General features: G+C 45.8%; 1 protein-coding gene across 2 annotated transcripts in view; it reads left to right on the plus strand.

Annotated features, from left to right (window-relative positions):
- SCML4 (Scm polycomb group protein like 4) overlaps nt 1-16491 on the plus strand; it is a 552972-nt gene that overhangs the window by 428352 nt on the left and 108129 nt on the right. For both annotated transcript variants that reach the window (XM_085611210.1, XM_085611211.1), the window contains exon 6: nt 15933-16127. In XM_085611210.1, coding sequence (XP_085467336.1) covers nt 15933-16127 — 195 coding nt within the window. The remainder of the gene's footprint in view (nt 1-15932; nt 16128-16491) is intronic.

Here is a 16491-nt window from a genome sequence, read left to right on the forward strand (position 1 = left end):
CCATATGCTGTCTGGGAGGTTAGATATCTGAAGCGCGGGGCGCGGTTCTTCTCGCCCTACTAGCTGACATTGTGGGCAGTCTTGAAGCATGGTTTCTACCATGTGATCAAGGGACGGGAACCAGACACCCTCCCGGAGCGCTTTCTTTGTCACCACCACACCTCTGTGTCCTTCATGTGTTAAATTGACAACTCTTTGTTGTAGCTGCTATGGGATGACAATTCATCTGTCTCTTAAAAGTAGTCTGGTGTCACTGATTGTAAGATCATCCTTGACATGTCGGAAGGACAATAGTTCCTGTGTGTTGACGCTATAGTTGGTTGGCATTTCCTCCAAGTGCCTCCATGAATTTGTGCGAACGTGATGCATTATGTTTTGAAGCGTGGCGTCTTTTGCAGTGGCTTCTATGATTACTTCCAGTGAGACGGCTAGCGGTCTTGCCTGATTGATGACAAAGTGGATATATTCTTCTGCCAGCGAGTGCCTCATTCACGTCGAGGTCCTGGGGTGTCTTGATATGTAATCTGCAGGGTTCTCTGCCTTCCCTGGCTTGTGGATGATGGTGTACGTGTATTCTTGGAGGCGAATGCCCCAGCGCTCGATCCTCGGTGGCATCTTTGCTCGAGGATTTCCAAATATGGTTGTGAGAGCTTGATGGTTGGTGATTACCGCAAAGTGCTTCCCATAGATGAAAAGATGGAAGTGCTCGCATGTCCACACAACCGCCGGGCTCTCTTTTTCCGGCTGTGAGTATGCTTTCTCAGTGTCAGTGAGACTGCGACTAGCGTATGCCACAATGTGTCGCTGGTCTTCTTCATCTTCATATTGGGAAAGGATGGCTCTGATTCCTACTGGACTCGCATCAACTGTGATTTCAGTAAGCCTGGGCAAAGCACTACGCTACGCTCGCGTAGTTTGCGAAGTTCGCGCTACTTCACACTACGCGAACTGCACGTAGCACAGTGCGAACACGCGTAGCGTAGTGTTGCGTAGTGCTGCGGTCATTTTTTGGTTGCTCGCGGTCCTCAACGTCAAGTTGGCGACCGCGAGCAAGCAAAATGACATCCCGGCAAGACTTTTTCTTTGTTCGCGATCAACAACATCAAGTTGGCGATCGCGAGCATGGAAAATAAACCTCCCGGCGAGATTCCCAACGCGAGGAGGTCAGGTTTCTCATTGCGAGTGGTCGCGTATGCTCGCGACTGCTCGCGATGAGAAACTACCAGTTCGCGTTGAGAAAGCTGCCGCTCGAGTAAAAATCTACTCGAGCAGCAGAAAACTACAGCTCGCACTGTGCAAGATGCCATTTTCAATGATTGCACAGTGCCGGTTGCTTGTCTGCACTGTGCAATCATTGAAAACGACATCTGGCACAGTGCGAACAAGGTACTACGCAGTTCGCGAAGTGCTACGCGTAGCTCGCATAGTGCGAACTGCACTTTGCGTAGCTTCGCGAAGTGCTACTTCGCGAACTACGCCCAGGGTTAGATTTCAGTTTTCTTGCAAGGGTTAAAGTATGCCAGGTTGATGGCCGAGCTTACTGCTGTCTTGATTTGTTCGAACGCTTGTTCGCATCTGGTTGTCCATCGGAAGATTTGTCCTTGTTTTGTGAGTTCCCGCAGTGGGTAGCTAATGGTGGCGTAGTCCTTGATATATTGGGCGCAGTAGCTGGCCATGCCCGGAAAGGATCGTAAGTCACTGACATCATGGGGGCAGGGAGTGTCAGCCAGGTCCGTCACTTGAGAAGATATGGCCATAGAACTTTAGTGTCGATTTGTGAAATTCACACTTGTCCCGATTGAGTGTGAGGTTGGCGTTTAGAAGAGCATGACACACTCAATCGAGAGCTTTGTCGTGTTCCTTGAGGGTGTCACCGAATACTAAGCTATCGTAACTGTAATTGAATGCGTTGGGAATATGATGGATGACTCACCTCACTGCCTCCTGGAATATTTCTGCAGCTGAGGAAATTCCAAAATTAAGTCGTTTGTACCAGAAGAGTCCTTGGTGCGTCGAGAAAGTGGTGATGTAACGGGACCTCTTGTGAAGCTGGTGGTACCCTTTGTTTAGGTCCAATTTTGAAAAGACTTTTACCCCATTTAGACTAGTGATCATGTCACTTATGTGAGGTCCCTGGTGTCTTTTGCGTTCTATAGCTGTATTTGGGGCCCTCATGTCTACACACAGGCACACTTTGTTCTCTGATCCCCGTTTGGGTACCAATACTACTGGAGATACCGACGGGGTGGGTCCAGTCGATCTTTCAATAATGTCAGCTCTCAGTAACTCTTGTAGTTCTTCATCCACTGCTTGTTGAAGGTGAAAAGGCACTTTCCGGTGATGTTGAGCTACGGGTGTTGCCTGTTCATTTATGTGCAGTCGGACTTTGAAGTGAGCAAATTTTCCGAGTCCGGTGAACAGCTTTGGGAATTTACTGATGATGTCCGGTGTGTCGTCTACCTGGTATAGGATTTCCACTAGTTTTAGGCGTTCAGCAGTGGGTAGACTGAGAAGAAAGTCAGCTGCTTCTAGTCCTTCTATGACATGAATTCGTGCATGGACCGTTCTGTTTTCATATGTTAGGGTAGTGCGAAATTGTCCTAGACATGGTAAGGGTTCTTTGGACATCCATGTGAAGTCGCGCACAGCAGCTTTATGTAATTTAGGTTTTGGATTCATTTTCTTATATTCTGTAGTGCATATATAGTTAAGTGACACTCCGGTGTCTAGGATGAGTTTCGCTGGGTGATGTGTAGCCTCGGGTATTTCTTAAGTCTGTCGGGGTCCACTACCATGCATACGTATTCATCTCTGTCTTGAGATATGGGAGTGAGGGCTGAGGATTCCCTTGACAACGAGCCTCGAGACAGGTGTGTGTAGTGCGACCATGCACTGGATCTTGATGAGCTGGTCGACCTGTCTCGCCTCGCATGTACAGCTCATGTGTGGTGACGCGGTCTAGGGATTCGTCTCGTTGTCGCAGATTCTCTGCGGTATGTTTGACACACCAGTTCGAAGTGATTCTCTTTTTCGCAACGGTGACAGAGTTGTTCAATGGCAGGATATGGGCCTGTGTGGGGGTAATGTTGACCACAGCGATAACAACGTAGTTGTTGCTTCCTTGTATTGCTGTTCTTGTCCCCACTGTGAGTTTGGCTTGCAGAATTCGGGGGCTTCTTTTTGTCTGACTGGCATCGGGAGTCTGCTTGAGAGTGAAGCCGGAATGCTTGTTCGCGTTTCTCCGTCTTGTCAGCTTCCATCTTTTTTGCATGTTCTTCCACTTGATCATCTATTCGTGTCAGTTCTTTGATGTCATCAAGTGAGTAGTGTTTCTTTATCAAGCAACAGTGTAATAACTCTGACTGGCACCCCTCTATGATTCTTAGGCGAAGTGTGTCTTCCGTATTGAAATTGTCAAATTCGCAGTAGCGAGCTAGCCGTTTGAGATGTGTGATGAAGTCGCCCATCGGCTTGTCTTTTTCTTATGACGCTAATTTGAAGGTGTAACATTCGTAGTCTAGATTCCAATTATGGAGAAATTTCCTGTTTAATGCTTCTCTCACATCTTGATATGGAGTGGCAGTGGCGGGCGGCAGTTCTTTGATTACTTCTTCCTGTCAGCCCACAAGTCTTTTGGATGAACCTGTCTCACGATAGATTCCACAGACGCGAAGATGCGTTCCCCACACTCCCCGAAAACAGCATCTGGTGGATAAATGAAAGACCCCATCACAGATGACTGCATCCGGAAAGTAGGGGGGATTGGTTAATGGATTGACCACCACTCTTCCCCAATTTGAGGGACTGGTAACGCTCTTGAAGTAAGACAGGACACAAGGAGAGCTGCAAGGAAAATAAGAAGACCTGTTATCCGTAAATCTAAGGTTGCTAATATCCCTTGATATTGTGGTACTGCATGTCAACTCCAAGAAACAGAAATCCACTCACCAGCCAAGGAGCTCCAAAGGTCTCCTTAAGGACGAGATGGAGGAGTTACAGTCACTCCCCTTGAGGGTGCAGCAGACTTGTGTCACACTTTGACAGTAGTAGAAATAAAAGATTGTCCATCCTTAAACAAGTACGCGCTGCTCCAAAGTCGTAGAGGTAAACAAAAAGAAAAAAGGAGGTCCCACAGTCTGTTACAACCAATGAGTAACAGCGTTAACAGTGTTCTCAAAACGGCAAAGAAGAGTGCCAGGAAACAGCGAGAAAATGAGGGAAATCCCTTCCACAGCTGTGTAAATGGAGCACCAGAGAGATGTGTCTTCAAATTGTAACTGACAACCACACGCACCGAAGCAGAGTGCTCTGTAATAGTCGAAGCGACAAGCCCAGGAGCGAAGGGGAAGTGATGGCCCACGCGGTTCAGAGTACTGCCGCATGGGGGGGTTAAGTGTTGCAGGACAAAGAGGGAGGAATGGGATGTCCAGAGAGGAAGTACGCTTACCGAGCTTAGCTTCAGGGACCAGCCGAGTGGGATCGCGGCAAAGATAGGAATACCAGGACACGAGCATCGGCTTCTAGAATGAGGTCATGAGGATACAGTGTAGGTAAATCCGTGCCCTAGACATGGTCAGGATTCCAACGTTGCCGAAGAACAGGAAACAAAGTAGCAGGTCTTTCGGCGTCTTGACAAACAAGCATTTACAATGCAATGGTCTCGGCATTGGTAAAGTTAGAGCTATTGGCATTGCTCATGACATTATTTTTGTTTATGTTTTTGTTTTTAAAACATTTAAAGAAACGGCATTGTCATGAGCAATGCCAATAGCTCTAACTTTAACAATGCCGAGACCGTTGCATTGTAAATGCTTGTTAACTCAAGAAGCCTGACACTAGGCACCCGTAGCTTTTCTACCCAATCGTTGTGGCCTACTGCGAGGGATTAAGTCCACGTCCCACATCCTAAACTTGCTAATTGTACTGCTAAAAAAAAAAGCAGCTCCCCCTGGGGAGTGGGATGGGAGGAGGTGCATCGCATGCTGTGACTACTTGCTGGACCATTGATATTCTGCACATAAAAAATGATCCGGGTTGACTATGGCTTTCTCTATTACAATCGCCTAAACTGCAGCAGCCTTTCCTGTTGAGCGCCAGCAATAGAGTCAGACTAGGGATGTGGTGGACTTGCTTTTCCCGTTGGAATGGCCGTGGGTTGCCAGAATATTCCTTGGGTGGGCTTGGCCCACCTCGCCCACCCTCTAGAACCGGGCTCGCTTGCAGCCTCGAACCTTCCAACAGGCACTGGAAGCAGTGAGGCCTGGCCAAGCAAAGACCCACTCTAACTGCCGGGTTGACAACACACACAGCTAAAATCATCCGCAACCGATGCACACTCCGCTATGATGTTTAACGTCTACCATCCTGTGAAAGACGGCTCGCTCAGTACTCAGTCTGTTGATATACCTAAGACGCACGTGCAGACTCCACAGCCAATGAACGCTTCAGAATTTTGTGCAGCACTTCAGGATTGGCAGGGGTGTCGCATTACGGGCTTCCCCTCCCCTCACAGATGATTTACTGAATATGTTTAGCTATGGGATTGGCTGTCATGCAACCCGGAAGTACTGTCATTCCTGACGAATATCTTCCGTTCAAAGAAGGAGCAGTGTAGCAGGGAACGGACTTTAAACTGCATTTACGGGTGGTCCGTGTAATTAACGGGCGATTGGTCACCTTTATGGCGAACCCGCGCGAATTCCCCACGCAGGTAATTGCACGAATCGATGCTTAAAACAATGTTATTCTCCTTAGGGGTAATAGTAGTAGGGTTCATCCACTTAATGTGTAACTAATCCGGTCTGCAGACACATGGGGTTTCCAAATCTGTCTTGTTTATGCACCACGGGAGAGAGCTTCACCTTACCGCAGGAAGCTGGAAAAGATGCGCTTCCTTTTCGTTTCACATTCCCCAGAATGTCCAAAGATTGACGGCCCATCCGGGACACTTTCATCGCACCAGAAGCAGACCTGCCGTACAGTAGGAGATCAGGTGAGGGAGCAACGCCGGGACACCACCGCCTTTCTCCGAGGCACAGCAGAAAATGCCTCGGAGAAAGGGAGCCTCATTTTCGGATTTGGGGGCGTGTTTTGCTGTTGTCTCCTCCCTGAGACTTCTCGCAAAAAACACGCCCCCCGATCCGAAAAAGACGGGGCTTCAACGGAGTGACTGGACCTCTTCTCCAGTGGCTGGCCAGCATTTAAGAGGCCAGCCAATGGAGAACAGGAGAGAAGAGGGGCGGGTGCAAGCCCCTCTTCTCAATGACATTAAATCTCCGGACTTCCGGTCTGCCGACCGGATGGTCCCGAGACCTAAAAAATGGGCTTGGTTACGGAATCGGAACAGCAAGCCAAGCAAAGGCTTGTTACAGACACGTCACTATAAACAACAAAGGGGACTTGTAAAAAAAGATACATTGTGTTTGCTCTCACCTCGGATAGTAAGGGATCGTCTGAAAAGATCAGACATTCTTAAAATCGACATGCACTACCACAACCCTGTCCCCGGTCCCAAGATACAGTACAAGAGGCCTGAGCCCTTACAGTTCCTCCTTCTTGCCCCCAATTGTTTTTTTCCTCTCTCTACTTCTGAGTCAAAGTCTTATGAGGAAAAATAAGTGCTGGTGCCCAGAAAGAAGTGCTGATGGGCCCCACCTATAAACTCAACACAAAATAATTGCTGTCATTTGTTTTATTAGTCTAAATAATCCTAATAGAGTACAAGAAGTGATGCCTAGCCTGTATCACCCAAGATAAAAGGGTGGCTGCCATATATTGGACTTACTTTTTGAGTAAGGCAAGAGTAAGCCAGGAGTCCTACAAGATAGTTATAGCAAACTCTTTGTGAATAGGGACCAATGAATTTCAGAATTCTTTTTTTACAAATCTCTTTATTGACAATTCAATAAAAACATGCACAAGTATTTAACTGTGCACTGATAATTCCTTCGACACCCTTGCCATTGCCATTGCAGCGTCAAACCCGTCCCTCTGCCCCCTGTCCCCAACACAGCCAACAGCAAGTTTTGATGTGACCACAGCAGGCAGCTATTTTCCCAAATCATCAAGGTCCAGGTCATTACATATATTACCTCTCTATTCATTTCAGTGTACCCAAATTTTTGCCCACTGTTAGGGGCATCCATGGCCTTCATGTACCATCCTCTTGGCCAACATACATCAGTCTATATCACATTTCCAGTCCTCTAAGTGTGACGCTTGTTCCATGCCCCACATTCTTGCCACATTCAGTATAGCTACGGTCAACCCTAGGGTGATCCATATATGCTCCAAATCTGTTTCCTCCCAGATACTCAGGAAACGCCGCTTTGCCGAAGCAGTGAGGGATTCTCCTTACACCTTGCCCACACATGCATCCACCACCACCCAAAAGATTTGAAGTATTGGACAGTCCCATATCATATGGTAAAAGGTACCACAGTTAATTTCAGATTCGAACATCTTCAATTGCAAATGTTGGACCTCCATCTCTTTTCTTTTGGTGTTAATTGCTGCTAGTGCATCTCACTACAGAATGAAAGGCACCACCTAGTGTTTATTGACAGACTTTAGAGAGAAAGACAGATGCTGTGAAATCATTAACAAACAGGCCTGTGGTGGCACTGTGCACTGGAGGGCAGTGTTAGCCATCTGCTATTAATAGAAGACCACCCTTAAATAATACAAGCTGCACCAATCTAATGTAGTTGGAATACCGTCAGGGCAGGTTATCACGAGGGAGCAGAAAGCTAATGTTAATTTTAAGCCAGGGCATTGAAATCCGCTCCGTTCATGAAGTTTGCAGCGTTTTTCACGCTATGCGGATCTTGCGGAGTTCCAAAAAACGGTAAGTTGGCGAGCGCGAGCGAGGAAAATCCAACGCTAGACCACTTTCCTACGAGATTTCTCAATGCGGGCGGTTGCAGATGGTCGCTACCGCGCGCGTTTAGAAACCTTTCATTTGCATTGAAGAAGCTGCCGCTGAAGTAGAACTTCTACTCATGCGGCAGAATGAAGCAGGGCCCTCTTGCACTGTGCGAGATGCCATTCTCGCTGATGGGACGGCTGTGTAACGGCGGCGCCGCTAGCTGCAGCGAACGACATTGAAATGTAAATACTGTATGCTTTTAAACTAAAAATATTGCACTGATTAGCGTGACATTGGATAAAATTGGCTTCATACCGATATTTTACCGAATTTGCCCATCATACTTGCTGCCAATTGCACACAGTCACAGAAACGTACCTTTTTAAAATTACCTACTAGCACATTGTTTACGCGCTACCTTGTCCTCGCCAACACGCCTCGGTCCGACTCAGCAAATGCCGTTGATCGGAAGGCGCTTCTAGGCGGACATATTGAGGGTCTTGGACACCTCAGGGTAACAGTGGGTAGCGGAATAGCTTTCCCGCTGACAGCCACATAAAACCCGATGCAAGAGTGCACGCGCAGCGGGCGCGGTGGGACTGCTGTGTAACGGCGGCGCCGCTAGCTGCAGCGAACGACATTGAAATGTAAATACTGTATGCTTTTAAACTAAAAATATTGCACTGATTAGCGTGACATTGGATAAAATTGGCTTCATACCGATATTTTACCGAATTGCTCACTGCTCTTTTGCACATCATACTTGCTGCCAATTGCACACAGTCACAGAAACATACCTTTTTTAAATTACCTACTAGCACATTGTTTACGTGCTACCTTGTCCTCGCCAACACGCCTCGGTCCGACTCGGCAAGTGCCGTTGATCGGAAGGCGCTTCTAGGCGGACATATTAGGGGTCTTGGACACCTCAGGGTAACAGTGGGCAGCGGACTAGCTTTCCCGCTGACAGCCACATAAAACCCGATGCAAGAGCGCACGCGCAGCGGACGCGGTGGGACTGCTGTGTAACGGCGGCGCCGCTAGCTGCAGCGAACGACATTGAAATGTAAATACTGTATGCTTTTAAACTAAAAATATTGCACTGATTAGCGTGACATTGGATAAAATTGGCTTCATACCGATATTTTACCGAATTGCTCACTGCTCTTTTGCACATCATACTTGCTGCCAATTGCACCCAGGCACGGAAACGTACCTTTTTTAAATTGCCTATTTGCACATTGTTTACGCGCTACCTGGTCCTCGCCAACACGCCTCGGTCCGACTCAGCAAATGCCGTTGATTGGAAGGCGCTTCTAGGCAGACATATTGGGGGTCTTGGACACCTCAGGGTAACAGTGGGTAGCGGACTAGCTTTCCCGCTGACAGCCACATAAAACCGGATGCAAGAACGCACACTAATATTAGAGAGACTAAAGCAGTGCTAATCAACGCACGCTCATTGGTAAAACATAACATTGAGCTTGCAGAAATGATTGAAACACACAAACTTGATTTAGCCTTCATAACGGAAACATGGGCAGAAAAAACGTCAGACCCGGAGCTAATATTGGCACTTCCTGCAGGTTACGTCATTACCAGGGCTGACCGAACACACAAGCGGGGAGGAGGATTAGCTATCATCTCCAGAGAAGAAATCAGATTAGCAGGATGTTCAATGGGCAGTACACCGGACTGTGAAACACTAGCCTTCCAAATATCAATAAACAACAATGATACACTTAAAGGACTCCTTATATATCGTCCGCCGAAAGCCCGGACTCCGCTTATTGACAATATTAGCTCCTTCTTGGAGTCCAGCAAAAACCACTCAGATTTCACAGTGCTGGGAGATTTCAATTATCATCTAGAAAAAGAAAAGGATCACAATATTGTCACATTTATTGAGATCATGGCAAGTTTTCCTTAGAACAGAAAGTTAGGCAAGCGACACATGTCGCAGGACACACACTGGACGGAATTTTTACCTCCAATCCGGGGATAAGGATCTCGGAAATTATTCCAGTCCCTTGGTCGGATCATAAAGCAATAATATTCATGGTACAGAATAATGGGCATAAAACACTATCAAGTAGCAACAATACCCCGGTCATATATCATGATTGGGATAAAATAAACATACCTAAATTACATGCCCAATTAAGCACCTCCAAGCCAAACCTAAACTCAGACGCTAATTCTGGGGTTAATAAAATTTCCACTTGGATTAAAGCAGCATTAGACATAACAGCTCCTAAAAAGAACTTCATACCAAAAAGGAAAAAACCTTCTGAACCTTGGTTCTCAGAAAAGCTAAGAATGAAAAAAAAAGAATGTAGAAGGTCAGAAAGAAAGTGGAGAGCTAACTATGACCAGACAAGAAAGATTGAATACTCATATACTTTGACAGAATATAAGAAACTGATCATCGAGGAAAAGAGCAAATATGTTACAAATAAAATTCAGGAAGATAAGAACACCAGTAGAGAACTATTTGATACAGTAAAAAAACTGGCAAATCTCCCAATGAATGCTCGGAAAAATTTCAGCCCAGATTTCTGTAACACCATAGGCCAATTCTTTATAAACAAAGTTGAGACTGTTTATAGAACACTCTCAGAGAATTACACCTCCTCAGATGAAGGACAGGACTGGAGGCAGCGGAGAAGTTTTTCACCTTTTCTGAACCTACGATGGAACAGATAACCCAAGTAGTTAAGACTACCAAGTCTGGGGCACCGTCTGACCCTTGTCCACCTAAGGTTTTCCACCTCTTCCCAGAAATTCTCAGCGAGCAACTAAGAACATTATTCTTGGATATAATACAATCAGGTACATTCCCTATGGCATGGAAGTTAGCTTCAGTCCGACCACTACTGAAAAAAGCTACCCTTGACCCCAATGAACCTAGCAGCTATAGGCCTATCTCTAGGACTCCATTTCCCTCTAAGGTGCTGAAGAAGTTACTTAATATGCAGATCTCAACATATATCACCGCGGCAAACTTCTTGGACCACTCACAATATGAATCTTGAAAACACCAGATGTTTTAGTCTGAACATAATACAAGTGGCTTGCAGTGGTAAATGGGCTCCTAACCTACGCCTACAAAGCCCTCCATAACCAAGATCCCCCCTACATGAACCACCGCCTGAATTTCCACCTACCCCCTAGGACTCTCCGCTCCCCTCGCCCTCGCACACATACCAAGCATCCGCCTCTACCACATCGGTGGACTTTTCTTCTCCCACCTTGCCGCCAAGTGCTGGAACACCCTTCCCCTCCACCTCAATACTTCTCCCTTGCTGACCCACTTGAGGAAGGGACTCAAGACCTGGCTCTTCGACTGACACAGCAGAATAGCAGATGAATACCCTTCTGGGTGTCAAGCAGCATTTTACAAGTACTGTCTGATTGATTGATTGAAGGGGAGCCCTCCTTGTTAAACAGAGAGGCACTTGACTTAGTTGGTCCCTCTAATTAACTTGTGGGGCAGCTAGGAAGAAAGTGACTGGAAAACACAATATTGGCAATACGGCGGTCATCATTATCATTGTGGAAGGCCATGGAATTGCACAATTGTACTGTCACACATCTGAATTTTGCAGATCTGAGGTCTATCGTTACGTTCAGCCTCCTATCTTTTTTTGACTGCATTAATGTAAGTTTGAAAACTACATACAGAAATAAAGCTCATTCCTTGTCAGTGAGAAGATGAACATATTTAAATGTGTTCCAATATGTTTCCTCACTTGGTAAGTGGATGGGCACCCTCCTTTAGGTGTCAGGATATAGATAGAAGTCAATGCATGAGCACCTCAACCGCCATAGGAGATCAGCTTACCTAGGCTTAAAATGAGGCTCATATATTTAAGTGTTAATATGTTAAACTAAATGAAAAAACTAAATAATAAAGTTCATACATTATATTTAGACGTTAGGATGAGGATATATACAAGAAAATTAAAAGGTACAAATAAGACAAGTGTTGCTATTACAATTAAGAAAAAATAGAATAAAACAAGTAAACAATTAGTTATGTATAGTGTCAAAGCAATAGGACTTTAGGTAGTGATAAAATACGAATATATCTGGATGTTGTGTTGGGCAGTATAGTGAAGGTGATGTATTAGTACGGTGATCTAACAGTGGGTAATAATGTAACACAAAACCTTACCTGACAGCAGAATTTCATACAATACTACTCCTACATCAAGAATCAGATTGAAGGTAATCGCAATTTTTGTATTTGTGTTTCAAAGAATTGGCTTGTCACCTTTCAGCTACTTTGCAGCACTCATCTATTTTGCTAATGCAGTTGTCAGAAAATCTGGTCCAGGTGTGTCATGAAGCAAGTAGAGCATCTTTATTCTGACAAGTGATCCTATTTTTGTGTTAACTCTATTGGGCTGATCACAAAAGTTGCAAAACGTACTATAGTCATAGGCATGTCTTCCTCAGTTCTTCGGTTTCACCTCATTCTGCGGTTCACAAAATCAGGCAAGGCAATGAGGTGCAACTTAAGGATGTCTTATGTTTTGAAGTGTAGTTAGACAGTATTCATGAAAAAGACGCACTTACGTTAATGACAGTGGATGAAAAGTGGTGGAACATACGTCAGACCTCCAGTAGCACACATGTAGTAATCATCAAACTGAAAAAAGAAATGCAGGTAAACATTTCACCATAAAATATTGCTCCACAACACACCTTCTCTTTTCTAACCCACCCTGTGAAAATTGGGTTGATTGCAATTCTTTCACACATGATCACCAACACTTACTCAACCAGTTTGCACTTTTACCTTAGTAGTGGCTACAGTGACCAGGCATGTGTTGAAAAACATTTGTAAATGTTCCTGAAGTTAGGAGCTCATGGGTGTGTCTCAATATTCATCAACACCAACTATTCCTTCCAATCACATAACCATAATCCCACCCAGCACCTCTCATGATCAGTGGGTCTGTGCGTTTGAAAATCTTCACCATGGCACACTATTCCCATTGGCATACCTCATGTGTATCTGACAAAGCATCTCCAAAGAGTTTAGCTGTGTATCTTACATGCATATGCAGAATACGCATGTATCATGTATGTATTCTGTGCACTTATATGTATTTTACATTCTCATTCATAATATACATACTTTTATGTTGTGGGCTCCAGTAACAGATGTTTTATGGCATGACATACAGATATGCGTGTCTCTTAAACATGGAATGACTTTTACATGTTTTCTGGGAACATTCATGCGTGGACATTGTTGTTTTTGGGCCAGATTTCGTATGCAGGATTGCTATTGTAGGTATTGCTGCATACATACCTGTGGGATTTGCTTAGCATGCATTCTTGAAAAGTTAATGTGGCATGGGCGTTGGATTTAATTGTGGTGCAAGATGGTGGCACAGACTGTAACATTTCTGTTACACAACCCACGCCATCATCTGTGATATTGGTAGATTTATTGCTTTTTCGCTGGGCATTTTATAATGACTTTATTATATTGAATGGTTTATGATGGTGTAAGGTATGCAAGCATGTAAGATAAGTATTGTCATGATATCTTTGAAACACTTTAACCAATAGGACAACACGTGGATTGCATAAACAGGAACATGAATAAATTGGGGTATTTTACAAACATGAGAGTCCACTAAGTCTGCATGGCTGCTTCCTAAATCGCTATCTATATTTTTACGTATATTAAATAACAAAAACAACAAACTAAATTTGAGGTTTGCAGGGCATTCTGGGTAAGGAAACGTTGGGGGATCCATGCAAGCCATACCTCCCTGGAATCCCCCGGGTGTCTAGTTTTCAGAAATGTGTGGGTTTGGTAGGTTCCCCTAGGTGGCCGCCGAGCACTCGGCCAAAAACCCAGGTGACCCCCCTTGCAAAACCAGGTCGTTTTGAGGTAGGCAATTTTCATGTCGCCTCAATACCTTTTGGGCCCTTGCCTGTCGCGGGTACTTGGGCCTCCCAAACGAGGGAGGCACCGTTTTTATCGGGAGACCCGGGGGAACGCTGGGTGGTAGGAACTTTGTGTCAGCCCGGTGATGCCACAACTTTCCCACACAAAAATGTGTGAAAAAGGTGATTTTTTTCAGCTAAATTTGAGGTTTGCAGGGCATTCTGGATAAGGAAACGTTGGGGTATCCACGCAAGCCATACTTCCCTGGAATCCCCGGGTGTCTAGTTTTCAGAAATGTGTGGGTTCGGTAGGTTTTCCTAGGCGCCGGCAGAGCTAGGGTTCAAAAACTACAGCTAGGCACTTTGCCAAAAAATGTTCATTTTTCACTGCGAAATTGAGGTGTGTCCACGATGCGTTTTGTGCCGTTTCCTGTCGCGGGCACTAGGCCAACCCACACAAGTGAGGTACCATTTTTATCGGAAGACTTTGGGGAACACAGGGTGGGTGGAAAATTGTGGATCCACGCAGATTCCAGAACTTTCCACCAGAGAAATGTGGAGAAAATGTGTTTTTTGGGGCAATTTTTTAGGTTTGCAAGGGATTCTGGGTAACAGAACCTGGTGGGAGGCAGTCAAGTCACCCCATCCTGGATTCCCCTGGGTGTCTAGTTTTCAAAAATGTATAGGTTTGCTAGGTTCCCTAGGTGCCGGCAGAGCTATGGTTCAAAAACTACAGCTAGGCACTTTGCCAAAAAAGGGTGATTTTTCACAGCGAAATTGAGGTGTGTCCACATTGCGTTTTGAGCCGTTTCCTGTCACGGGCACTAGGCCGACCTACACAAGTGAGGTACCATTTTTCTCGGAAGACTTTGGGGAATGCGGGGTGGGTGGAAATTTGTGGATCCACGCCGATTACAGAACTGTCCACCAGAGAAATGTGGAGAAAATGTGTTTTTTTTGGCAATTTTTTAGGTTTACAAGGGATTCTGGGTAACAGAACCTGGTGCGAGGCAGTCAAGTCACCCCATCCTGGATTCCCCTGGGTGTCTAGTTTTCAAAAATGTATAGGTTTGCTAGGTTTCCCTAGGTGCCGGCAGAGCTATGGTTCAAAAACTACAGCCAGGCACTTTGCCAAAAAAGGGTCATTTTTCACAGCGAAATTGAGGTGTGTCCACGTTGCGTTTCCAGGATCCATTATTGCTTTTGTACCCATTTCTACCATTAACTGGAAGGAGGTTGAAAGCACAAAAAATAGCAAAAATTGGCTATGTCCCAGAAAAATGCCAAACCTGTCTAAAAGATTTTAGGTTTCTGACAAAAGTCTGGTATCCCCTAAAAGCTGGGGAAATAGTGATTTCAGCCCCACAAACCCTTTTTTGATAACATTTGCAGGGAAAAACCCAGATGCTTTCATTTGCAGCCCGTTTTCCCATTTTCCCCCAAAAAACCTACATTTTGCTGTATTTTGGCTCATTTCTGTGACCCCTCCAGGGGAATCCACAAACCCTGAGTACCTTCAGAATCCCCATGATGTTGGAAGAAAAGGACGCAAATTTGGCGTGGATACCTTATGTGGTCAAATAGTTACAGGGACCTCAGCGTGCACTATCCCAAATAGCCAAAAAAGGGCGTGGCACAGGTGGGGGAAAAGGCCTGGCAGCGAAGGGGTTAAATGCCTTTATGGTAGCAAGTGACGTTCTAGATGTTTGTGACTGCCCAACAATATACCACTTTACTGATTGAAAAACAAAATGTCCATTGCTTCTATTTGCCTGTCCTAGATACGTCTTCGGGTATCTCTATTAGAGTACGAAAAATCAAAATGAATGCAAGCATTACTGACACCTATGAAACATTTTTGTGCGCAATTTTAAGTCTGTTTATTTATGTAATTCATGTGTACTTAACACCTTTTCCCAGACGCAAACAGACCACATTCTCTTGACCTTTGCACATTATAACCTCTCCTCCACCGTTTTTCATTGAACATGGCTGCCCTATGGTGTAAATGACTTGTCTCATATTTGTTGGCCGGTGCATAGCTCTGGCTGGACGCTTTTTCACGTTCCAATACTTGGATTACATTCACAATCTTCTACCAGTGCAATCCAGACGACATTCTGAGGTACCATATCTTTGTGTTTTGCTTTTTCAGTTTCTGCCTGTTTTGACGGCAAGCAGCACCTCCTGAGCCTGCCTGTGGTGAACAGCATCGGGTATGTGCTGCGCTTCCTGAAGAAGCTGTGCCGCAGCCTGCTGTGCGACAGTCTCTTCAGCAACCAGCCCTTCGCGCAGTACAGCAGCACGGCCGACAACCTGGACAACTATGAGAACGGCAGGATGGAGTCAGGTGAGCCCTTCCCTCACAGAGGACAGGCCTGTGCCACGGGCACGTCCCTCTGGAACTCGCTACTAAACTCTTTTCACTTTTGAGGACGGGGCGTAGCTTGGTGCAGCAGGTGCAGAGGCACCGGTGCTCCGAGCACGTCCGGACTGGGAACAGAAACCAGCCCTGGCAATTTCGCTCATTCGGCCCCTTGGGGGGAGGGGGGGGGCTGTGGGAAGTGCTAGTGTCATGCACCGCTGCCACTTTTGTTACAAGGGCCCGATATTGCAGCACTGCTGGAAAACCGGCCCCTAGTAACAAACCCGGCCCCCACCCTTCCGGCCCACTGGGAAAATGCACGGTGCTTGCTACGGCCAGTCCGGCCCTG

This window comes from Triturus cristatus, chromosome 6 (genome assembly GCF_964204655.1).
Source record: "Triturus cristatus chromosome 6, aTriCri1.1, whole genome shotgun sequence".
Lineage (NCBI taxonomy): Eukaryota > Metazoa > Chordata > Amphibia > Caudata > Salamandridae > Triturus > Triturus cristatus.